This window comes from Mustelus asterias, chromosome 1, assembly GCF_964213995.1.
Source record: "Mustelus asterias chromosome 1, sMusAst1.hap1.1, whole genome shotgun sequence".
NCBI lineage: Eukaryota > Metazoa > Chordata > Chondrichthyes > Carcharhiniformes > Triakidae > Mustelus > Mustelus asterias.
Window position 1 is genome coordinate 188,077,803 of NC_135801.1, and position 27,075 is coordinate 188,104,877.

General features: G+C 47.1%; 1 protein-coding gene across 1 annotated transcript in view; it reads left to right on the forward strand.

The window, feature by feature from the left end:
• The window catches only part of LOC144500809 (dedicator of cytokinesis protein 2-like), a 1,379,043-nt gene that overhangs the window by 466,915 nt on the left and 885,053 nt on the right, over nucleotides 1-27,075 (forward strand). Inside the window, exon 26 of the mRNA XM_078224279.1 lies at nucleotides 9,110-9,237. Coding sequence (XP_078080405.1) covers nucleotides 9,110-9,237 — 128 coding nt within the window. The remainder of the gene's footprint in view (nucleotides 1-9,109; nucleotides 9,238-27,075) is intronic.

A 27,075-nucleotide genomic window follows, 5' to 3' on the forward strand; every position in this document is an offset into this window, starting at 1 on the left:
ACTGGAAAAGGAGGGGGGGATCCGGCACAGGACGCGGTCGGCGGCAGGTTGCGGATAGGGATCGGCACAGGTGACGATAGACGGGGGGGGGGGGGGGGGGGGGGGGGGGGGTTGCAGAGAGGGATCGGCACAGGGGGCAATCGGCAGGGTTGTCGCTACCCATGGGGCAGGTGGGCATGTGTGGCAGGAGGTCTCCCGGATCACTGGGAGATTGGGTCACCTGCGCCTTGGTGCCCCAAACGCTCTGCAGCCGGTTTCACGGTCGAGCTTCGGCTCCGTCCCCCTCTACTGGCAAGAATCGCATCGGGGCTCATTTTTTGCACTGAGTTCCGTAAGATTGTGACTTGTGGCTTGCTCGGGAAAAACCGACGCCATTCTTTCCCATTGACTCGCTCGTTTGGCATGTAGAATTTGTTCGAAAAGACTGTGCCTGATACCTCCCGCAGCAAACCAGCACAGGGACAATGGAACGAATGGCCTCCTTCGCTGCTGTTTGATTGAATGACTCAATGTTAATGGATTCGCTTTCAGTGCAGTCGCTGTCATTGAGCAGGTAAACATGGCTGTTACTCTGCATATAGCTCGACTTCCTAAACTATTGGAATGAATGATCACTTGATTGGTTTGTTTGATGTTGCCTAAGGATGTTAGAGGACAGCTTCTAGTGTCAAGGTTATTTAACTGGTCTATTGATCCAGAGAACGTGAGTTCAAATCTCACCGTGGCATTTTGAGAATTTGAATTCAGTTCATGAAGTATGGAAATAACGACGGACTGGTTACAGCACAGGAGGAGGCCTTTTAGCCCATTGAGTCCATGCTGGCTTTCTGCAAGAGCAATTTAACTAAGGTTGCATTTGCCGTTCTTTTGATTTGATTTGATTTTGATTTGATTTATCATTGTCACATGTATTAACATACAGTGAAAAGTATTGTTTCTTGTGCGCTATACAGACAAAGCATACCATTCATAGAGAAGGAAACAAAAGAGCACAGAATGTAGTTTTACAGTCATAGCTAGGGTGTAGAGAAAGATCAACTTAGTGCAAGGTAAGTCCATTCAAAAGTCTGACAGCAGCAGGGAAGAAGCTGTTCTTGAGTCGGTTGGTACGTGACCTCAGACTTTTTTATCTTTTCCCTGACGGAAGAGGGTGGAAGAGAGAATGTCCGGGGCGTGGGGTCCTTAATTATGCCGGCTGCTTTGCCGAGGCAGCGGGAAGTGTAGACAGAGTCAATGGATGGGAGGCTGGTTTGAGAGATGGACTGGACTTCATTCAGGACCCTTTGTAGTTCCTTGCGGTCTTGGGCAGAGCAGGAGCCATACCAAGCTGTGATACATCCAGAAAGAACATTTTCTATTGTGCATCTGTAAAAGTGTTTCTCTGCCATGTTTATGGTTTTACAGACTCTCAAAACACCTGTATCTGAACTCTTTGGGGAGTATGGCAGGTCGGAGATGTTCAATCTCACCTGCTGGCACTGACGCTATGAGATTCATACTGATACAATCTCCGGAAATCTACTGCCTCGCCCGCCACGAAATTGGAGCGGGTGAGGGGGCAGGCAACGGAAATGTCCGTTGACCTTGCATGAAAATGTTGAGCAAGGCCGTAAAATCCCGCCAAACGTCAGTACAACCACACTTCATGAGGTTTTGTGGAACCAATACTTCGACTGTCTGTATCTCACCACCCCAACCCACTCTGACTGTCTCTCATTCTGCCCTCTCCCTTTTCTCCCTTGTACTTGATAACAAAGTGCGATGCTGTTACTGAAGAGCCAGAGCAATGTTCCCATATTAATGGGGCGGCACGGTGGCACAGTTGTTAGCACTGCTGCCTCACAGCGCCAGGGACCCGGGTTCAATTCCCGGCTTGGGTCACAGTCTGTGCGGAGTCTGCACATTCTCCCCGTGTCTGCGTGGGTTTCCTCCAGGTTTTCCGGTTTCCTCCCACAGTGTGAAAGACGTGCTGGTTAGGTGCATTGGCCGTGCTAACTTCTCCCTCAGTGTACCTGAGCAGGTGCCGGAGTGTGGTGACTAGGGGATTGTCACAGTAACTTCATTGCAGTGCTAATGTAAGCCTACTTGTAACACTAATAAATGCACTTTAATATTTTCTGGGAGGTTGGGTGCAGTAGAGTAACAGCTGCGGGGACCAGTGCGCGTGCGCTGTCGGCCATGTTGCATTGGCAGGAGACACGATGGCTTGAATTCTCCAGCTGTTTACGCCACAGCTGCTGGCGAGCACGGAAAATTTGGCGCTCAACCAAATTTCTGTTCACTGCAGCAGGACTGGAGAATCCCGCCGGCATGAACGGTCGGAGAATCCTACCCAGTGTTTACTTAAACCCATTTCTTTGCCCTTTCCCCTGTAATCTTCAGGCGCTAAGCCAATTCCTATATGAAAGCCATGACTTTTATCTGCGTCCATCACAATCCCAGGCTGTGCATTCCAGATTCAAAACACTTACTGTTCGTTTTCCCCCCTTCACAGACAGTGACCCAAGCCGGGAATTGAACCAGGGTCCCTGTGCTATGAGGCAGCAGCGCTAACCATCATACCAATGTGCCACCCACAAAAGTGAATTCAAACTCCACCATAGGATTGAGAATCTTTTCTTTGTAAATCTCAATAATTCGTAAAGTTGACCTCAATACTGTGGGATTAATCATCAAACCAATTCACCCCCTGCACCTCTCCACCTCACTTTCCTCCTCTAAGACACTTCTTACAAGCAACCTCTTTGACCAAGTTTTTGATCATCCAACATAATGGGTGGGATTCTCCAGCTGTCTTTACCTGGAAACCAGAGATTCCCACCCGACTTCAGTGGACCTTTACATGGTCTGCCCTCCCTCCACCCCAACCCCCGCCCCCACACACACCCACCCCCCTCCGCCGGCAGGCAGGATGGGAGAATTCCAACCAATATCTCATAGAATAGAATCATACAATCCCTACAGTGCAAAAGGAGGCCAAATGACCCATAAAGTCTGCAGCGACCACAATCCCACCCAGGTCCTATCCCCATGACCCCATTTACCCTGCTAGTCCCCCTGACACTAAGGGACAATTTAACCTGGCCAATCAACCTAAGCCGCACATCTGTGGAGCGTGGGAAGAAACCGGAGCACCCGGAGGAAACTCACGCAGACACGGGGAGAACGTGCAAACTCCATACAGACAGTGACCCGAGGCTGGAATTGGACCCGGGTCCCTGGCGCTGTGAGGCAGCAGTGCTAACCATTGTGCCAGCGTGCTGTTTCAAGAAGAAATTAGATGTAGCTCTTGGGGCTAAATGGATCAAGGGAAATGGGGTAAGGGGGAATCAAGATATTGAATTTGACGATCAGCCACGATCAAAATTAATGGCGTAGTAGGCTCGAAGGGCCGAATGGCCTCGTCCTCCCCCTATTTTTGATGTTTCTATCTCTCAAACAACACCGATAAACAGATTAGCTGAACGTAATCAGACTGTTTTTGAGAGGAACTTGCTGAACATGAATTGGCTGCTGTGTTTCCTATATTACAACGCTGACTACTCTTCAACCAAGTAGTTAATTGGCTGTAAAGCGCTTTCACACGTCCCGAAGTAATGAAATGGAATTTAGACATGCAAGTTCATTGTGTCTGTTGATTTGGATTGTACAACATTATTGGCAACACATCTCAGATCCTGTTGCAACACTTGAACTATGACGAGGGTTCCAATTTGAATAGAATAAATAATGACGCTGGCAAAGGTAGAAGATTAGAAAACTCTTGAACTAATTTTTTGTATTATGCTTCAAAGTCACAAGGATATGAATAGCAGATAGATAGCTGATGAACAGGTGAATAACATTATGCAGGTCAATGAAAAACAGTACTTAAAAAAAAAGATTTTCAATTGTGTCCTCATTCTATAAACTCCCTGGGGAAACTGAATCTTGCTAATCCAGTTTGCGTTTTACCTCTTTGGACTACAGGACAGTGACTGACCTCCTACATCCAGCAGCATCTGTGGAGAGAGAAACAGAGATTCTCTCCGGCGAGGAAAACACCTGCTCTCCACGGACGGGGAACAACCTTGTTGGCCTCACCGTTTGAACTGGAGGCCATTTAAGCCCCCTGAGGAGGCTGAGGGAAAAGGGGGTGCCCCTTGGGCAGTGTCACCCAGGCACCTTGACACTGCCAGCCTGGCACCTGGGCAACGCCCAGTCGTAACGGTGGAACTGCCCACCGGGCAGTGCCAGGAGGCGAGGACAATGGATGCCAATGCGTTATGGGGCTCGCAATTGCGGGGGGCAGGGAGCTGGTTGAGGGTACCTGCAGTAGCAGGGGCCTGACAGCTCTCTCTCTCTCTATTTCTGTTAGGCCACTGCAGTTGATATTGAGCATGTGCAAAATCAGAGGTCTGAACACGCGCAGTAGCTCCCTCTACAGGCTGGCTGGTGAATTAAGCCCAGCCCACTGCCTGCAGCAGCTAGAAATGGTCGAGACCATTTCTTCAGTGACTAAGTGCATAAGATTGGGCGTGACACCGCACCCAAAAAATGGTTCAGGAACTCTTCCGTTTTCATGCTAGCTGGACACTTAGAAACAATCGTGTAAAATTCTGCCCAACATGCTGAGTCTGAGAATCATTAACTCTCTCCACAGGTGCTGCCAGATGTGGTGAGGTGTTCCAGCTTGTTCTATTTATATTTCAGATTTCCAGCATCCACAGTATTTTCCTGTTATCTTTTATCCTGCTCCTTGTCTTACTTTGAACAATGAAATCAGAGGTTGTCTGAGTGACACCCTCAAATCTGAATCACTGGCATGGCGGCACAGTGGTTAGCATTGCTGCCTCACAGCGCCAGGGACCCGGGTTCAATTCCGGCCTCGGGTGACTGTCTGTGCGGAGTTTCTCCCCGTGTCTGTGTGGGTTTCCTCTGGGCGCTCCGGTTTCCTCCCACAGTCCAAAAGACATGCTGATTAGGTGGATTGGCCATGATAAATTGCTTCTTCGTGTCCCAAGACCTATAGGTTAGGGTAAATGTGTGGGTTACGGGGATAGGGCCTGGGTAAGATGCTCTGTGGGTGAGTTGGTACAGACCCAATGGGCCAAATGGCCTCATTCTGCACTGTAGGGATTCTGTGATCCACTCAGTCCCTAGTTTTGCCCATCCCATCTTTACTTTAACCAACAAAATAAAAAACATTGGTCTTTTTCACCCAGGATTTCTGTCTTTATCTTAACCATTTCCCTGAAAGATATTCACAATATCCTAGTCCTTGTTCACACTTGTAGCACTGATCAAACACTCAGATGATGTGTTGGTCTATGTCTGGTTGTGCACCGAGGAACAAAGGGAAGATGTGCATTTCTTATACCTCCCTGTAGAGGTATCCAAAGTCTATAGCAATGAGGGATTGTTTATTCCCTGCATGGTCAGCTCCATGAGTGCTCAGAGACCATGTCACCCCTCATGGCTAGAGTTCCTATTAACCATTTCCCACCAATGCCTCTACTTTCTCAGGAGGCTAAGGAAATTCGGCATGTCCACTACGCCTCTCACCAACTTTTACAGATGCACCATAGAAAGCATCCTTTCCAGATGTATCACAGCTTGGTATGTCTCCTGCTCTGACCAAGGACGCCACACACCCCAGACATTCTCTCTTCCACCTTCTTCTGTCGGGAAAAAGACACAAAGGTCTTGAGGTCACATACCAACTGACTCAAGAACAGCTTCTTCCCTGCTGCCACGAGACTTTTAAATGGACCTACCTCGTATTAAGTTGATCTTTCTCTACACCCTCGCTATGACTAACATTACATTATGCACCCTCTTCTTTCTTTCTGATGACAGCAGGGAAGAAGCTGTTCTTGAGTCAGTTGGAATGTGACCTCAGACTTTTGTATCTTTTTCCCGATAGAAGGTGGTGGTGGTCCAAGGTGCGTGGGGTCCTTGATTATACTGACTGCTTTTCCAAGGCAGCGGGAAGTGTAGACAGAGTCAATGGATGGGAAGCTGGTTTGCCTGATGGACTGGGCTTTGTAGTTTATTGCAGTCTTGGACAGAGCAGGAGCCATACCAAGCTGTGATACAACCAGAAAGAATGTTTTTTATGCTGCACTGTAAAAGATGGTGAGAGGCATAACTTGCCAACTTTAAGACTCAATATCCCGGCCAATGAAGGCAAGCATGCTGTGTGGGCAGCAAATGCTATCCCAGCCAGCGACACTCGCATTTCACAAAAAAAAGAAATGAAAAAAGCTACAGTACAATCTCACCTATACCTGACATTGTAATTACAGGCTTCTTGGTCATTTTATGGACCATATTCTCTTTAAGACATTCCATTTCTATTTAAGTGCTTGCTTGCACAGTTAAACTGATCATTATTTTCTTTCACTCACTTAACCATTGTACTCCCACAAAGTTCAAGCTCGCAAATTCAACGACGGGCAATTTGACTCCATCCCAGAGTGTCTCGTGTACATTCATCACAGCATAACTCTTGTCATAACATGCAGCTGAAAGCTAATCGGTTACACAAGCAGAATTTTCCACTCTACGCCGATGAGAATCTCGTTTTCCATCTCTCTGGATACTTTGGGCCTGTGTCACTCTTTATTCACGGCTAACGCAGGCTCAAAATCACCCCATCTTCAGTTCAGGCTTTCTGGTCCATTTTACGACACTGACTACCCTTCAAATAAGTAGCTTATTGACTGTAAAGTGCGTCCTGATGTGATAAAAGGTGCTATAGAACTGCACCTACTTTGTAGGACCTTTGAGAGAGGTTGTTAATTATGCTGTTGAATCCAAATCAAGGAATGTGAAGTACTTGTTTGACTTGTGGACATCCCTGGCCAGTCCAGCTTTTATTGCCCATTCCTAATCACCCTTCAGAAGGTAGAGTTGAGCTGCCCTCTTGAACCACTGGAGTCCATTATTATAGAATCATAGAATCCTACAGTGCAGAAAGAGGCCATTCAGCCCATCAGGTCTGCACCGACCACAATCCCACTCAGGCCCTATCTCCCTAACGCCATGCATTTACTCCAGCTAATCCCACCTGACACTGAGGGGCAATTTATCACAGCCAATCCAGCTAACTGGCACACCTTTGGACTGTGGGAGGAAACCGGAGCACCCGGAGGAAACCCACGCAGACACAGGGAGAACGTGCAGATTCCACACAGACAGTGACCCAAGCCGGGAATCGAACCCGGGTCTCTGGCGCTGTGAGGCAGCAGTGCTAACCACTGTGCCACCATATGGTGTGGCTATTTCTATTTGACTTCTCCGTGGCTGTCTGGTTCAACTGAATGGCTTGCTCGGCTGTCTCAGAGGTCAGTTAAGGGTCGACCACAGTGCTGTGGGTCAGGAGTCACATGTAGGTCAGACTGGGTAAGAATAGCTGATTGCTGTAATAATGTCGGTTCACCAGTTGGGCATGAAGGAACTAACATTTATTGACAACATAGTATTTTGCAGAGTCTTGCAGCTTAGTAACTGCCAGTCAGCGCACAGGAGCACCCTGAGGAAAAAAGCTCGCGCTTGCTTTTTATTTTATTCATTTATGAGACATGGACATCCCACACACTGTGGTGTCTGGCATCCTTTAAAGGGTGATCGGCCAATAGGGTCACATGACCTGGGAAAACCAATCAGGGGACCAGGGTATGGGTTCACCCCAGCAAGCCTTCTGGGTTACATGCAGCATATGAGGGGAGGCGATGGTCTAGTGGTATTATCGCTAGATTATTAATCCAGAAACTCAGCTAATGTTCTGAGGATCCAGGTTCGAATCTGGCCAGGGCAGATGATGGAACTTGAATTCAACAAAAAATATCTGGAATTAAGAATCTACTGATGACCATGAAACCATTGTCAAAAAACCCCATCTGGTTCACTAATGTCCTTTAGGGAAGGAAATCTGCCATCTTACCTAGTCTGGCCTCCATGTGACTCCAGAGCCACAGCAATGTGGTTTACTCACAACTGCCCTCTGAAATGGCCTAGCAAGCCACTCAGTTTAAGGGCAATCAGGGCTGGACAACAAATGTCGGCTGTGCCAGTGACTCCCATGCCCCACGAATGAATAATAAAAAAAAATGTTGGTTTATAAACACTTCCTTCTGGGTAGGAGAAGCTACAGCTAAAATCTTCCAGAGGAACCATGCCTACTGCTTAATCCTGATTTGCACAAAATATTATATGGCTCCAATAATTGCACAAGGACAAGGGGACACGAATATACTTACTGGCTGTTCACGCCAGCCGGGTCTTCTGGTTCCGCCAAAGGCGGACCCCCCACCGCCGTGGGTTTCCTGGCAATGTGGGGAGTCAGTGGGAAATCCTGTTGACAGCGGCAAGACCAGAAGATCACGCTGCCTTGCACCGTGAGAAAGACTCCGCAGGAAAGGCCAGGGAATCCCACTCAAGGTTTTTGGCAAGAGATGCAGAAGGGAAAGTGGGGAAGAGCTTACCTTGTGAAGTGAATGGAGACAATTAATGATTTCAGAAGGAAATTAAATAAACTTGCAAGGATTCGGGGGTAGACATAGAAACATAAAAACATAGGAAATAGGGACAGGAGGAGGTCATTTGACCCTTCGAGCCTGCTCCGCCATCCATCACGATAATGGCTGATCATCCAACTCAATAGCCAAATCCTGCTTTTTCCCCATAACCTTTGATCCCATTCGCCCCAAGTGCTATATCTAGCAGCCTCTTGAATGCATTCAGTGCTTTGGCGTCAACTACTCCCTGTGGTAATGAATTCCACAGGCTCACCACGCTTTGGGTGAAGAAATGTCTCCTCATCTCCGTCCTAAATGATCTACCCTGAACCTTCAGACTGTGACCCCTGGTTCTGGACTTCCCCACCATCGGCAACATCCTCCCTGTATCTAGCCTGTCTAGACAGAGAATGAGACAGACTGCATGGGGAACCGGCGCAAAATCAATGGACTGAATGGCCTTATTCAGTTCCATAGAGTTTATGACCATTGTGAGTCTCGATTTTGGAGTGAAAATGAACTCTTTTTTTGATGTTATTAGAAAGTAGTATTTGTAAGGAGTACAAAGTGTTGGATTTAAACCCAGATCTGCCATCACCCTTTCACAGAATGTCGAGCGATTCTGTTGCCGATAATGACGACCACGTTGAAGGAGCTGATTCAGAAAGGCAATGAGGAGGATGCGTGTGTCGAACTGCTCAGCAACATCCTGGAGGTTCTCTACCGACAAAACGTGGTAAGTACGCCACAAAAACAGAATATGCTGGAAAATCTCAGCAGGTCTGACAGCATCTGTGAGCCAATGTTTCGAGTCTAGATGTCCCTTCGTCAGACCTCCTCTGTGCCCGTCCCACTCAAGTGAGAACGTAGAATTTGGCATAGATACAAAGCTCCATTACAGCGGCACTGGAGAATCCGGGCAGGGTGGCATAGTGGTCAGCACTGCAGCCTCACAGCGTCAGGGACCCAGGTTCTATTCCAGACTTGGGTGAACGTCTGCGTGGAGTTACCACGTTCTTCCCGTGTCTGCAAGGTTTCCTCCAGGTACTCCAGTTTCCTCCCACAGTCCAAAGATGGGCGGGTTAGATTGATTGGCCATGCTCAATTGCCCCTTATTAAATACGTGGGGTTACGGGGATAGGGCCTGGGTGGGATTGTTGTTGTTGCAGGCTCGATGGGCTGAATGGCCTCCTTCTGCACTGCCAGGATTCTGTGATGCTATGATTGAACGAGGACAAGGCCGGAGACTTTCGACAAACGTTTCAGGTCTTTGGGCTCTGACGAAGGGTCATCCAGACTCGAAACATTGGATCTATTCACTCTCCACAGATGCTGTCAGACCTGCTGAGATTTTCCAGCATTTTTTGTTTTTGTATCAGGTCTTTGACCCTTTCTGTTCCAAACAACGCTGCAGTTACACTCACATTCTCCTCTTATTCCTCCTCTTAAAATTTGTTAACTCACATTTCCCTGCATTAAGTTTTATGCGACTTTTAGATATCCAATCTGTTCTCCTGCAATTAACTACAATTTTCTCCACAGTTAGCTACTTGCCTTATTTTTGTGGTGTCTGTAAATTGTTATGTAGATATATCCTCCAGGGGACATCACTATTACATCCCTCCAGCATGTAAAAAAAATCTATCAGTGACTGTTTTCTGTCCCTTAACAGCCTTCTGTATCCCTGCTACCACCATATCTTAAAAACATTTACCTTAATCTTATCACCAAGCCTCCTCTTTAGAGCCTTATAGATCATAGAATTCTACAGTGCAGAAGGAGGCCATTCAGCCCATTGAGCCTGCACCGACTACAATCCCACCCAGGCCCTATCCCTGTAACCCCATGCATTTACTCTAGCTAGTCCCCCGACACTAAAGGGCAATTTAGCATGGCCAATCCACCTAACCCGCACATCTTTGGACTGTGGGAAGAAACCGGAGCACCCGGAGGAAACCCACGCAGACACGGGGAGAATGTGCACACTCCACACAGACAGTGAACCAAGCTGGGAATCGAACCCAGACCCCTGATGCTGTGAGGCATCAGTGCTAACGACTGTGCCACCGTGCCTTATCACGCACCTTGTAAAAATACACGCACAGTTTGCATTTATATAGCACCTTTAAAGCATTAAAGCTTCCCAAGACACTTCTCAGGAAATCTGTCAAACTAAATTTGACACTGAGCTATGTAAGGGATGGATGAACCTAAAGCTTTTTAAAGTTTACTCATTTGTGTCACAAGTAGACTCACCTTCACACTGCAACGAACTAACTGTGAAAAATCCTAGTCGCCACACTCCGGCTGTTCAGGTACGCTGAGGAAGAATTTAGCATGGCCAATACACTTAACTAGCAGGTTTTTCAAGCTGTGGGAGGAAACTGGAGCACCCAGAGAAAACCCACGCAGACACGGGAAGAAGTTACAAACTCCACACAGTCACCCAAGCTGGGAATCGAACCATGGTCTTTGGCATTGTGAGGCAGCAGTGCTAACCACTGTGCCACTGTGCTTGGTCGAAGAGGCAAATTTTAAGGAGCACCTTAAAGAAGGAATGGGAGATAGAGTGGTGGAGTAGGGAAGGAATTTGAGCTGAGGGCCTAACCGTCTGAAAAGCAGCTGCTAACAGTTATGTAAAAAAACATTTTTGACATTTTTGAAAGTTAAAATTTTGTTTTTAACTTTTCAATTAAGACATTTTTTTTTAGAGTGGCACATGGGCACAGTGATTAGCACTGCTGCCTCGCAGCGCTAGGCTCCCAGGTTTGATTCCAGCCTTGAGTGACTGTTGGTGTGGAGTTTGCAAGTTCTCCCCATGTCCGCGTGGGTTTCCTCCGGGTGCTCCGGTTTCCTCTCACAGTCCAAAGATGTGCAAGGTTAGGTGGATTGGCCGTGCTAAATTGCCCCTTAGTGTTCCACAGTGCGTAGGTTAGGGGGATTAGTGGGGTAATTGCGAGTGCTTACAGGGATAGGGTCGGGGAGAGAATCTGCGTAAGATGCTCTGTCAGAGAGTTGGTGCAGACCTGATGGGCCAAATGGCCTCTTCTGCACTGTGGGGATTCTATCAGGGGAGCCAGCAGTGTGCTTTCACTTTGAAATGGGACTTCTCACATCCATAGCAACGGTGAACTAGATCTTGGTGGCCTCCTTCTGCACTAAAGGGATTCTATTATTCTACGTTCCCCTGAGAACCAAGAAGGTTAGGAGGAAATTTAATGTTTGTGTTCAGAGGTTTTAAAATCATAGAATCCCTAAAGTGCAGAAGGAGGCCATTTGGCCCTTTGGGTCTGCACCAATTCTCTCTGACAGAGTACCTTACCCAGGCCCTTCCCCCACCCTACTGCTGTAACCCCACACATTTGCCATGGCTAATCCATCTAACATACACACCTCTGGACACGAAGGGTTAATTTAGCATGGCCAATCAACCCAATCCACTCATCTTTGGACTGCGGGAGGAAACCGGAGCACCCGGAGCAAGACACTGGGAGAATGTGCAAACTCCACGCCAGTATACACACGGGACTGGAATTAAGCTTGCATTGTATCCTGTGGCACAGGACTCTCTAAATGAAGCGCACATTTAAAACAATTGGTAAAGAAGCTTGAGGGAGATGAGGCAACCTTTTTCTCATGTGGTATCTTGGTGCAGTGCACTACCTGAGAGGGTGGTCAAAGTAGATCCAACAGTAACAGTTCGATGCAGTAAAAGCAGGAGGTGTGGGACTGGGAGCTGGAACAGGCGTGATAGGGAGACGACGGCCTAGTGGTATTACCGTTAGACAATTAATCCTGAAACTCAGCTAACGTTCTGAGGACCTGGGTTCGAATCCTGCCATGGCAGATGGTTGGAATTTGAATTCAATAAAAAAATCTGGAATTATGAATCTACCGATGACCACGAAACCATTGTCAATTCTCGATAAAAACCCATCTGGTTCACTAATGTCCTTGAGGGAAGGAAATCTGCTGTCCTTACCTGGTATGGCCTACATGTGACTCCAGAGCCACAGCAACGTGGTTGACTCTCAACTGCCCTCTGAACAAGGGTAACTGGGGATGGGCAATAAATGCTGGCCAGCCAGAGAGGCCCCTGTCCCACGAATGATTAAAAAAAGATAGGCCGAATGGCCTCTTTCTGCACTGTATGTTTCCATGATGATGCAGGTGCAGAATTGCAGAGGCATGAATGTAAAATACTGGAATATGCCCTTTGAGGAATTTAACTGTGTGATCGGTACCTCGGCAATCGAGTTAGATAATCGTGATGGATTGGAAGTGGGATTTCCATGAAGATCAATTGGCTCAGACAGGAAGCAGCTGAAGCTTTATTTGTGAAAGAGGATAAAGCAGATTTAAATTTATTGACAAAGGAACCAGGGGGAGATGAGGAAACATCTTTTTATGCAGCGGGTTGTTATTTTTTGGACTGCGCAGCCCTGACAGGCTGGTGGAAGCAGATTCAATAATAACTTTCAAAAGGAAATTGGATATGTGCTTGAAAAGGACAAAGAAATAGGATGCAATGGAAAGAAAGAGGATATCAATCAATAGGAAGGGAGGATATTAATCAGCGGGAGGGAGTTAAAATGATTTTGGCTGAGCTGGCATACATACTGATCCTCAGTACATGTTATAGGCCCCTGGTGGACACAAGGACCGTAGGAAGCAGGCCTGCAGTTTGGAGCTGTCAGTTAGGACACTTAAGGGTGCCTGTTCCTTAGGAAAAGAACATCCTTGCCACAAAGGATGCAGCATGTGCCAGACACCCCCTGGGTGAGGGGTCTGTTTAGCACAGATGGCTGGATGGCTGGTTCATGATGCTGAGTGACACCGACAGCGCAGGTTCAATTCCCGTACCGGACCGAGCTTATTCACGAAGGCCTCTCCTTGCCCCTCGCCTAAAGAGTGGTGACCCTCAGGTTAAATCACCACCGGTCAGCTCGACCCACACCATCCAAGGGGGATTATGCCAATTTTACCTTTTACTTGCAGTACGCAAGGTAAACAGCATGAGATGTCAGCCAACATCTAACACCAGCTTTATGCCGAACCGGCCACTTTCGACATCACTGTCCCAGTCTTTCAATAAACGCACGCAACTGTGCCACAGTTCAGTGGTTAGCACGGCGGCACGGTAGCACAGTGGTTAGCACTGCTGCTTCACAGCTCCAGGGTCCTGGGTTCGATTCCTGGCTCGGGTCACTGTCTGTGTGGAGTTTGCACATTCTCCTCGTGTCTGCGTGGGTTTCTTCCGGGTGCTCCGGTTTCCTCCCACAGTCCAAAGATGTGCGGGTTAGGTTGATTGGCCAGGTTAAAAAAAAAAATTGCCCCTTAGAGTCCTGGGATGTGTAGGTTAGAGGGATTAGCGGGTAAATATGTGGGGGTAGGGCCTGGGTGGGATTGTGGTCGGTGCAGACTCGATGGGCCGAATGGCCTCCTTCTGCACTGTAGGGTTTCTATGACTTCTATGACAGTCTGTGCGGAGTCTGCACATTCTCCCCATGTCTATGTGGGTTTGCTCCAGTTTCCTCCCACAATCCGAAAGATGTACGGGTTAGGTGCATTGGCCATACTAAATTGACCCTTAGTGTCCCGGGATGTGTAGGTTAAAGGGCGTAGTGGGGTAAATATGTGGGGTTAAGGGGATAAGGCAAGGGTGGGGCAGGCTCGATTGTCTGAATGGCCCCCTTCTGCACTGTAGGGATTCTATGCTCAGCAGCGTGAGGGTTACCCCCCACCCTCCATTACACTGCCCCCAATCCCCCTCCCCAACACCCCCCCCTCCCCCCACATCCTCTCATCCCTCACCAATCAAAGGCTCTGGTAATTCATGAAGGCCCTGCTCCCCCATCTTGTCCCTCGCCTGAGGTGTGGGAGTCACTGTTTGAAATTAAGAATTCCTTCACTTGGGACAGAGATGAGGAGAAATGTTTTCTCTCAGTGGGTGGTGAGTCTCTGGAACTCTCTTCACTAAAAGGCAGTGGAAGCAGAACCTCGGAACGTTTATCAGGTGGAGTGAGATAGATTACTGAAAAGCAGGAGCAAAAGGTTACTGGGGTTGTGGGGAATGTGGAGTTGAGGTCATATTCGGATTGGCCATAATTTTGTTGAATGGTGGAGTAGGGTCGAGGGGCCGAGTGGCCTAGTCCTCCTCCGAGTTTGTATGTTCATAAATCCTTGGGGATAGACTTCCAGCATTGACACTACATCTGTCTGCTCCCATTCCCTTCTCAAAATTTATCGAGATGGGCGGCACGGTGGCACAGTGGTTGGCACTGTTGCCTCACAGTGCCAGGGACCCAGGTTCGATTCCTGGCTTGGGTGACTGTGCGGAGTCTGCATGTTCTCCCCGTGTCTGCGTGGGTTTCCTCCAGGTGCTCTGGTGTCCTCCCACAGTCCAAAAGACCTGCTGGTTAGATGCATTGACCTTGCTAAATTCTCCCTCAGTGTACCCGAACAGGCGCCCGACTGTGGCGACAAGGGGATTTTCACAGTGACTTCATTGCATTGTTAATGTAAGCCTATTTGTGACAAATAAATAAACTTCTCCTCTCCACCTCCTACACCAAGGTCTCCAACACTGCACCCTTGAGGTAGGCTGTCTGGTTTGCTGCATTAATTCTACAGCTTCCTCCTGCTTCAAGCAGCTCCAGTCCCTGCTGCAACCTTTAAAAGAGGCTGCCTTTAAGTAGTGGAGGCTTATAGAACATAGGATCCCTACAGGGCAGAAGGAAGCCATTCGGCCCATCGAGTCTGCACCGACAACAATCCCACCCAGGCCCTATTCCCGTAAGCCCACGTACTTACCTTGTTAATCCCCCTGACACTAGGGTCAATTTTGCATGGTCAATCAACCTAACCTGCACATCTTTGGACTGTGGGAGGAAACTGGAGCACCCGGAGGAAACCCGCGCAGACATGGGGAGAATGCGCAAACTCCACGCAGACAGCCACCCGAGGCCGGAATCGAACCCAGGTCCCTGGTACTGTGAGGCAGCAGTGCTAACCACTGTGCCACCGTGCCACCTTATCTTAAGAAGCATTGCCCTGACACAAACTTGGGTCCCCTGCTGAAGCACGCAGCCCCTCAACAGCATTCAGTGCTGATTTTTAAAATTCATTCGGGGGACATGGGCGTCACTGGCTGGCCAGCATTTATTGCCCAACTCTAATTGCCATTGGAGGGCAGGTGAGAGTCAATCGCATTGCTGTGGCTCTGGAATCACATGTAGGCCAGACCAGGTAAGGATGGCAGATTTCCTTCCCTAAAGGGCATTAGATATGTTTTTCTGGCAATGGTTTCATGGTCATCAGTAGATTCTTAATTCCAGATTTTTTTTATTGAATTCAAATTCCACCACCTGCCATGACAGGATTTGAATCTGGATCCCCAGAGCATTAGCTGAGTTTCTGGATTAATAGTTTAGTGATCATACCACTGAACCATCGCCTGGTCTCCTCACAATAGGAAGGATGTGATTGCACTAGAGGGGGTACAGAGGAGGTTCACCAGGGTGTTGCCTGGGATGGAGCATTTGAGCTATAAGGAGAGACTGGATAGGCTTGGATTGTTTTCTTTAGAGCAGAGAAGGCTGAGGGGGGACATGATTGAAGTGTATAAGATTATGAGGGGTATGAACAGGGTGATTCCCTTTGGTTGAGGGGTCAACCACGAGGGAGCATAGTTTTAGGGTAAGGAGCAGGAGATTCAGAGGGGATTTGAGGAAAAACCTTTTCACTCAGAGGGTGGTGGGAATCTGGAGTGCACTGCCCGGAAAGATGGTGGCGGTCGGAAGTCTTACAACCGAGAGCGGCACGTCACAATTAGCAGGCAGTACAGTATTTAGTTTCACCAAACAGGCACAGGCTAATCACACTCTGTGATCCCTGCTTCCCCTTCCATGGGACCATCCGATTTAGTCTCTGGGGAAGTTTGCAGAGAAAAAATTGGAGGATCGACAGAAGAGTTGTCGTCGTGAGACATGTTAACTGTCTTTTGATGAAGTGGCTTGGTGTGGGCAAGCCGTGTGAGAAGGGAGGCTGAACCGATGTACTTGTTTCTTTATTCGACACGTAAGCAGGAGTACCAGAGAGGAACGCTTATTAGATTTAGTACCTTGTAGTGATTGTACTTAGTCTGCAATATTCCATTCCTGAGTGGGCGAGCAGCAAGACTATGATGATGATTATAATGCTGGGTTGCAGTTTTTAAGATCAGTTAATGTTGCTTATAGTTTAACATTGCTGATTCATTTTAAGAGGACTATATTTTCAAGTGAAAGGGAGTAACTGGAAGTTGGAGGGTTAGACTGCTGAGTAAGAACATCAAGAACAATGCCATTTTAAATCCACACCTCGGCTGATGAAAACCTCACTTACCAGGCTTTAAGGAAAAGCAAAAATAATAAATAAGCATGACACGGTGGCACAGTGGTTAGCGCTGCTGCCTCACAGCGCCAGGGACCCAGGTTCGATTCCCGGCTTGGGTCACTGTCTGTGTGGAGTTTGCACATTCTCCCCGTGTCTGCGTGGGTTTCCTCCAAGTGCTCTGGTTTCCTCCCACACTCCAAAGATGTGCAGGTTAGCTGCATTGGCCGTGCTAAATTGCCCCCTACTGTCACGGGGACTAGCAGAGTAAATACGTGGGGTTATGGGGATAGGGCCTGGGTGGGATTGTGGTCGGTGCAGGCTCGATTGGCTGAAAGGCCTCCTTCTGCACTGTCGGGTTTCAATGATTCTATGAACAATTAGAAAATTTCATCGAAATAATCAAGGAACATAAAACCAATGGAACAAACTTGCATTTGTCCAATGCCTAGAGTGAGTCCTGCCTCGGTTTTTGGATTTGATTTGATTTATTATTGTCATATGTATTAGTATACAGTGAAAAGTATTGTTTCTTCTGTGCTATACAGACAAAGCATACCATTCATAGAGAAGGAAAGGAGAGGGTGCAGGATGTAGTGTTACATTCTTAGCTAGGATGTAGAGGAAGATCAACTTAATATGAGGTAGGTGCATTCAAAAGTCTGGTGGCAACAGGGAAGAAGCTGTTTTTGAGTAGGTTGGTATGTCATACTTCATTCTTGGTACCTCATACTTTAGTATCTTTTTCCTGATGGAAGAAGATAGAAGAGAGTATGTCTGGGGTGTATGGGATCCTTGATTTTGCTGGCTGCTTTTCCGGGGCAGCGGGAAGTGTAGACAGAGTCAATGGATGGGATGCTGGTTTGCGTGATGGATTGGGCTACATTCGCGACCTTTTGTAGTTTCTTGTGGTCTTGGGCAGAGCAGGAGCCATACCAAGCTGTGATACAACCAGAAAGAATGCTTTCTTTCTATGCATCTGTAAAAGTTGGTGAGAGTCATAATGGACATGCCGAATTTCCAGAGCCTCCGGAGAAAGTAGAGGTGTTGGTGGGTTTTCTTAACTATAGTGTCGGCATGGGGGTCCAGGACAAGTTGTTGGTGACCTGGACACCAAAAAACATGAAGCTCTCGACCATTTCCACTTCATCCCCATTGATGTAGACAGGGGCATGTCCAGTTTGATCATGCTCTTGCTTCAGTGTCACAAGATTGTGGGTTCTGATCTTTTCAAAAGAGACTTTAAACCCTTTGGTTTGCTCTCTCAGGTGGACAGAAGCAATCCCATGGCACCTGTTTGGAATAAGAGTTGGGGGGGCGGGGGGGGGGGGGGGGAGGTGGTGTTGGCCCAGTGTCCTGAACAATATTTATGTCTCAACAAATAGCCAAAAGAACATATTTCTGGGAGGCGGTTAGCATCATGGTATTGTCGCTGGGCTAGCAACCCAGAGACCCAGTGTAATGCTCTGCGGACCCAGGTTTGAATCCCACCATGGCAGATGGTGAAATTTGAGTTCAATTAAAAAAATGGAATTCAGAGTCTAATGATGAAACCATTGTCAATTGTCATAAAAACCCGTCTGGTTCACTAATATCCTTTTGGGAAGGAAATTTACCGTACTTACCTGGTCTGGCCTACATGTGACTTCAGACCCACAGCAAAGAACAAAGAAAAGTACAGCACAGGAACAGGCCCTTTGGCCCTCCAAGCTTGTGCCAATCATGATGTTCTAACTAAACTAAAAGAAAATATTCTGCCCTTACTCTATTCCCCCCCATTCATGTGCCCATCCAGAATTCATTAAATGTTGCCTGCTTCCACCACCTCCTCTGGCAGCGCGTTCCAGGCACCCACCACTTTCTGCGTGGAAAACCTCCCCGCACATCTCCCTTAAACTCTCCCCCTCTCACCTTGAACCTGTGCCCCCTGAGTCTTACAACCTGGGAAAAAGCCTCTCACTATCCGCCCTGTCTATGCCTCCCATAATTTTGAAGATCTCTATCAGGTCTCCCCTCAGCCTCTGTCTTTCCAGTGAAAACAATCCCAGTTTATTCAACCTCTCCTCATAGTCAACACCCTCGAGACCAGGTAACATCCTGGTGAACCTTCTTTGCACTCTCTCCAAAGCTTCCATGTCCTCCTGGTAGTGTGGTGAATAGCACTGCACCCAATACCCCAAATGCAGCCTAACCAAGGTTTTATATAGCTGCAACATGATTTCCCAACTCTTATACTCAGTGCCCCAGCTAATGAAGGCAAGCATGCTATATGCCTTCTTAATCACCTTGGTCACCTGTGTTGCCAATTTTAGGGAACTGTGGACCTGCACGCCCAGATCCCTCTGTATGTTGATGTTCCTAAGGGTTCTGCCATTTACAGTATAATTCACATATAAATTTGATCCTCCAAAATGCATCACCTCGAATTTGTCCGGATTAAACTCCATCTGCCATTTCTGTGCCAAGTCTCCAATCTATCTATGTCCTGTTATATCCCCTGACAATCCCCAGCACTATCAGTAACTCCACCAATCTTTGTGTCATCCGCAAACTTACGAATCAGACCACCCCCATTTTCCTCCAGATCATTTATATATACTACAAACAACAGAGGTCCCAGCACTGATCCCTGTGGAACACCACTAGCTACAGATCTCCATTCTGAAAAACACCTTTCCACCGCTACTCTCTGTCTTCTATAACCAAGATGTGGAGATGCCGGCGTTGGACTGAGGTAAACACAGTAAGAAGTTTAACAACACCAGGTTAAAGTCCAACAGGTTTATTTGGTAGCAAATGCCACACAAGCTTTCGGAGCTCCAAGCCCCTTCTTCAGGTGAGTGAAGAAAGTCACTTGAAGAAGGGGCTTGGAGCTCCCAAAGCTTGTGTGGCTTTTGCTACCAACTAAACCTGTTGGACTTTAACCTGGTGTTGTTAAACTTCTTTCTATAACCAAGCCAGTTCTGTATCCATCCAGCCAGCCCACCCCCGAATCCCATGTGATTTTAGTTTTTGTACCAGTCTGCCATGTAGACCCTTGTCAAACGCCTTATTAAAGTCCATATGAACTACATCCACAGCCCTTCCCTCATCAATTATCTTTGTCACCTCTTCAAAAGACTCAATCAAGTTGGTGAGACATGACCTTCCCTGTACAAACAATGCTGCCTATCACTAACTGGGTTCATTTTTTCTAATGTGGTTGACTCTTAAAACATACCGTCTGAAATGGCCTGGCAAGTCACTCAGTTCAAGGGCAATTAGGGATGGGCAATAAATGCTGGACAGCCAGTGATGCCCATGCCCCATGAATAAATTTTAAAAATATATTTAATTTCTATTTCTGGGCGCTTGCTGTGAGCAGGACAGACACTGATTATACGAGAAAGTGGAGGAAATTCCTTGCAAATATTCACACATTGGGGCTTGGGCGGATTGGTCCATTGACCTCAAGCAGGATTTTCCAGTGGAGCACAGTGGTTTGCACTGCTGTTTCACAGCTCCAGGGACCTGGGTTCGATTCCCGGCTTGGGTCACTGTCTGTGTGGAGTTTGCACATTCTCCTCGTGTCTGCGTGGGTTTCCTCCGGGTGCTCCGGTTTCCTCCCACAGTCCAAAGATGTGCGGGTTAGGTTGATTGGCCATGCTAAAAATTGCCCTTAGTGTCCTGAGATGCGTAGGTTAGAGGGATTAGTGGGTAAATATGTAGGACAGTAAGAAGTCTCACAACACCAGGTTAAAGTCCAACAGGTTTATTTGTTTGTTTGTTTATTTTATTTGTTTAAAATAAACCTGTTGGACTTTAACCTGGTGTTGTGAGACTTCTTACTGTGTTCACCCCAGTCCAACGCCAGCATCTCCACATCATAAATATGTAGGGACATGGGGGTAGGGCCTGGGTGGAATTGTGGTCGGTGCAGACTCGATGGGCCGAATGGCCTCTTTCTGTACTGTAGGGATTCTATGATTCTATGAATGTTGAACTTCATTACAGAGAGAATGAGAGAGTTTCTCAGGGGGTCCCCATCCTGTACAGGTAGCGAGTCAGAGTTAATGTCAAGATGCCTGCCAATATGAGAGTGTACCATAGGTACATGACGGTCAGTCACTCGTTAAAAAAAGGTTATGAGGGGCCAACAGGGATAGCAAACAGAGTTTTGAAATTTATTGGTGGGACAGTTCAATATAGCCATAGATCACGATGCTATATAAATGTAGCTCTTGGGGCTAAAGGGATCAACGAGATCAAGAGGGGAAGAGGGGACCAGGATATTGAATCTGATGATCAGCCATGATCATAATGAATGGCGGAGCAGGCTTGAAGGGCAGAATGGCCTACTCCTGCTTCTAGTTTCTATGTTTCTATGTTCTTATATATGGCTTTGATATATTTTCACTCAGACTTTTAGGTCGTATTTTTGTTCTCACAGCATGGATGTGCACCAAGGCTCTGGAGACTGGAATGAGATTATGGCGGGATTTTCCAGGCTTGCCCCCAGAACTGGAAAATCCTGCCCGAGGTCAATGGACCTCTGCATGGTTCCCCCCTCCTCCCCCCCATCCGCCCGCTACGATTTCCATGGCGGGCAGGACGGGAATTCCTCCCCAAATCTTAGCATTCTTTGTAATGATTATAAGGTTCAAATATTTACTTTCAGGGAATGTAGGCTTTGATCAAAAACTTCAAGGTACTGGACGCCATTCAGCTAGCCGAGTGAAGAGTTAGTTTCATGGTCAGGATTTTCTCTTTTTGCAAGATTCATCTCCCTCAGATCGATCTGCTGAGTTCTCTGGTGAGTGTGGAATGTCAGGGGAGACAGTGGTGTCGTAGCAATGTCACAGACATCAAGTTTCTACAAAGATGCAAGAAAGCAGACAAGATACTTTAACCTGGTGTTGTTGAAACTCTTACAGGTCTAGTAAGGCAGAGGCTCAGGCTAATGTTGATACAGGTTCAAATCCCACCATGGCAGTTAGTGGAATTTTTTTTTATTCGTTCGTGGGACATGGGCATTGCTGGCTGGCCAGCATTTATTGCCCATCCCTCGTTGCCCTTGAGAAGGTGGTGGTGAGCTGCCTTCTTGAATCGCTGCAGTCCATGTGCTGTGGGTTGACCCACAATGCCGTTAGGGAGGGAATTCCAGCATTTCGACTCAGTGATGAATATAATTAATATAAGGCAAAAATCTGGAATATAAAACCATTAGGCACCATGGCAACTCAACTGTCATTGATTGTCATAAAACCGACCTGGTTCATTAATGCCCTTCAGGGAAGAAAATCTGCTATCCTTACATGGTCTGGGTGGTACAGTGGTCAGCACTGCTGCCTCACAACGCCAGGGACTTGGGTTTGATTCCTGGCTTCAGTTACCATCTGTACCAAGTCAGCACATCCTCCTCGTATCTGTGTGGGTTTTCCCCTGGTGCTCCAGTTTCCTCTCACAGTCCAAAGGATGTGCTGGTGCATTGGCCATGCTAAATTCTTCCTCAGTGTACCCGAACAGGCACCGGAGAGTGGCGACTAGGGGATTTTCACAATAACTTCATTGCAGTGTTAATGTAAGCCTACTTGTGACACCAATAAATAAACTTTGAACTTTAAGGACACACAGTAATGTGGTTGACTCTTAACTCTGAAAGGGCCTAATAAGTCACTCAGTTCAAAGGCAATTATTGATGGCGACAAATGCTTCACTTGCCAGTGATGCCCACATTCCATGAAAAGAATAAATAATCTGCAGTTTGATGAAGGAGATCTGAATGAATTCACAGAATCACATAATCCCTGCAGTGCAGAAAGGGGCCATTCAACCCATCAAGTCTGCACTGACTCTCTGACAGAGCATCTTTCCGAGGCCCTAACCCAGCAATCCCACGTATTTACCCACTAATCACCTCCTCTAGCCTACACATCTTGGGACACTAATGGGGCAGTTAGAGAAACACATGCAATGCTGTTAGGGAGGGAGTTCCAGGATTTGGAGTGGGATTTAACTGCAGTGAAGGCAGGAGTGGCGATAATGAGGAGTTCTGAAACTTTTGGATCATCTCTTAGAGTTGGTTTGCTTGTCAGAAGTTGTCACAGAGGAATTCCTCAGGGCATTTCCCTGAATTGAACAGCAGCACTTTTGATTTTGTCTGTGTTTGTTGTCTCTCCCAGGAGCTAACATGATTAGGACTGGGATGAATGATGTACATCATTTTGAGTTTGGTTTGCATGATAGAAACATAGAAACATAGAAAAACTACAGCACAAAACAGGCCCTTCGGCCCCACATATCCCGACCGAATATATCCCCACATATCCCTACCGAACTGTGCCGAACATATCCCTACCTTTTAGGCCTACCTATAACCCTCCATCCTATTAAGTCCCATGTACTCATCCAGGAGTCTCATAAAAGACCCGATTGAGTTTGCCTCCACCACCACTGATGGCAGCCGATTCCACTCGCCCACCACCCTCTGTGTGAAAAACTTCCCCCTAACATTTCCCCTGTACCTACCCCCCAGCACCTTAAAACTGTGTCCTCTCGTAGCAGCCATTTCCACCCTGGGAAAAAGCCTCTGAGAATCCACCCGATCTATGCCTCTCAACATCTTATATACCTCTATTAGGTCTCCTCTCATCCTACGTCTCTCCAAGGAGAAAAGACCGAGCACCCTCAGCTTATCCTCATAAGGCATGCCACTCAATCCAGGCAACATCCTTGTAAATCTCCTCTGCACCCTTTCAATCTTTTCCACATCCTTCCTGTAATGAGGCGACCAGAACTGAGCACAGTACTCCAAGTGGGGTCTGACGAGGGTCTTATATAGCTGCATCATTATCCCTGGACTCCTAAACTCAATCCCTCGATTGATAAAGGCCAGCACACCATACGCCTTCTTAACCACCTCCTCCACCTGCGGGGCTGATTTTAGAGTCCTATGGACCCGGACCCCAAGGACTGGGCTTCCTTCACAACCCTTTGTAGTTTCTTGCGGTCTTGGGCAGAGCAGGAGCCATATCAAGCTGTGATACAACCAGAAAGAATGCTTTCTGTGATGCATCTGTAAGGGTTGGTGAGAGTCATAGCTGACATGCCTAATTTCCTTCCTCTCCTGAGAAAGTTGGTGGGCTTTCTTAACTAAAGCATCAGCGTTAAGGGACCAGGACAGGTTGTTGGTGATCTGGACATTTAAAAACTTGAAGCTCTTGACCATTTCTACAAATTTCTACAAATTATGGGATGTATGCTAAGACAGTAAAGTACACGATGTTGAGTGCCCACTGTACTTATGTTATATGAGGTCTGTTCGACCAGCTGTTTGTTGATTCTGTTGGTCTACTCCAGTCCATCTCTTTGATTTGATTTGATTTATTATTGTCACATGCATCAGTATAAAATGAAAAGTATTGTTTCTTATGCACTATCCAGACAAAGCATACTGTACATAGAGAAGGAAAGGAGAGGGTGCAGAATGTAGTGTTACAGTCATAGCTAGGGTGCAAAGAAAAATCAACTTAATGCGAGGTAGGTCCATTCAAAAGTTGATGGCATCAGGAAAGAAGCTGTTCTTGAATCAGTTGGTACGTAACCTCAGACTTTAGTATCTTTTTCCTGATGGAAGAAGGTAGAAGAGAGTATGTCTGGGGTGCGTGGAATTCTTAATTATGCTGGTTACTTTGGATGAACTTTGATGACCCACGGTTGCTGAAGGGTGGCACGGTGGCACAGTGGTTAGCACTGCTGCCTCACAGCGCCAGGGACCTGGGTTCGATTCCCAGCTTGGGTCACTGTGTGGAGTTTGCATGTTCTCCCCGTGTCTGCGTTGGTTTCCTCCGGGTGCTCCGGTTTCCTCCCATAATCTGAAAGACATGTTGGTTCGGTGCATTGGCCGTGCTAAATTCCCCCTAGTGTACCCGAACATGCGCCAGAGTATGGTGACTAGGGGATTTTCACAGTAGCTTCATTGCAGTGTTAATGTAAGCTTACTTGTGACACTAATCAATAAACTTTAAAATGTTTCTGGTGTTCTGGTGATGTGTCCTGGTTAGTGATTCTGTTCTGCCTGAAGAATTGCTGTTGCCTTGGTATGGAGTTGACGTTCTTTTCAAGGATATTCACAGAAGAAGGCACAGTGACATTTTCTGATAACTGACTGATTACATCAACTACCCTCATATCAATTTCGATACGAGCGGTGTGAAAGACTCATGGTGGCACAATGGTTAGCACTGCTGCCTCACAGCGCCAGGGACCTGGGTTCGATTCCCGCTCTGGGTGACTGACTGTGCAGAGTCTGCACATTCTCCACATGTCTGTGTGGGTTCCCTCCGAGTGCATGGGTTTCCTCCCACAGTTCAAAGATGAGCAGGTTAGGTTGATTGGCCATGCTAAATTGCCCCTTAACATCAGGGAGATTAGTAGAGTCATAGAGGTTTACAGCATGGAAACAGGCCCTTTGGCCCAACATGTCCATGCCGCCCTTTTTTTTTGAAACCCCTAAGCTAATCCCAATTGCCTGCATTTGGCCCATATCCCTCCATACCCATCTTACCCATGTAACTGTCTAAATGCTTTTTAAAAGACAAAATTGTACCCGCCTCCACTACTACCTCTGGCAGCTTGTTCCAGACACTCACCACCCTCTGTGTGAAAAAATTGTCCCTCTGGACACTTTTGTATCTCTCCCCCCTCACCTTAAACCTATGCCCTCTAGTTTTAGACTCCCCTACCTTTGGGAAAAGATGTTGACTATCTAGCTGATCTGTGCCCCTCATTATTTTATAGACCTCTATAAGATCACCCCTCAGTCTCCTATGCTCCAAAGAAAAAGGTCCTAGTCTATCCAGCCTCTCCTTATAACTCAATCCATCAAGTCCCGGTAGCATCCTAGTAAATCTTTTCTGCACTCTTTCTAGTTTAATAATATCCTTTCCATAATAGGGTGACCTGAACTGCACACAGTATTCCAAGTGTGGCCTTACCAATGTCTTGTACAACTTCAACAAGACGTCTCAACTCCTATATTCAATGTTCTGACCGATGAAACCAAGCATGCTGAATGCCTTCTTCACCACTCTGTCCACCTGTGACTCCACTTTCAAGGAGCTATGAACATGTACCCCTAGATCTCTTTGTTCTGTAACTCTCCCCAAAGCCTTCCCATTAACTGAGTAAGTCCTGCCCTAGTTCAATCTACCAAAATGCATCACCTCCCATTTGTATAAATTAAACTCTATCTGCCATTCATCAGCCCACTGGCCCAATTGATCAAGATCCCTTTGCAATCGGAGATAACTTTCTTCACTGTCCACTATGCCACCAATCTTGGTGTCATCTGCAAACTTACTAACCATGCCTCCTATATTCTCATCCAAATCATTAATATAAATGACAAATAACAGTGGGCCCAGCACTGATCCCTGAGGCACATCGCTGGTCACAGGCCTCCAGTATGAAAAACCATCCTCTGGCTTCTGTCATGAACAGTAAGAAGTCTCACAACACCAGGTTAAAGTCCAACAGGTTTATTTGGTAGCAAATACCAGTATTCTGTCATTTGATTTCTGTGTCTATGCACTGTTTGAGAGCATCTGACGAAGGAGCAGTGCTCCGAAAGCTTATGGTATTTGCTACCAAATAAACCTGTTGGACTTTAACCTGGTGTTGTGAGACTTCTTACTGTGCTTACCCCAGTCCAACGCCGGCATCTCCACATTCTGTCATGAAGCCAATTTTGTATCCATTTAGATACCTCACCCTGGATCCCGTGAGATTTAACCTTTTGCAACAACTTACCATGTGGCACCTTGTCAAAGACCTTGCTAAAGTCCATGTAGACAACATCAACTGCATAGCCCTCATCTACCTTCTTGGTTACCCCTTCAAAAAACTCAGTCAAATTTGTGAGACATGATTTTCCACTCACAAAGCCATGCTGACTGTCCCTAATCAGTCCTGCATCTCTAAATGTCTGTAGATCCTGTCTCTCAAAATACCTTCCAACAACTTACCCACCGCATATGTGAGGCTCACTGGCCTGAAGTTCCCAGGCTTTTCCCTGCAGCCCTTTTTAAACAAAGGCACAACATTTGCCACTCTCCAATCTCCAGGCACCTCACCCGTGACTATCGATGATTCAAATATCTCGGCTAGGGGACCCGCAATTTCCTCCCTTGCCTCCCACAATGTCCTGGGATACACTTCATCA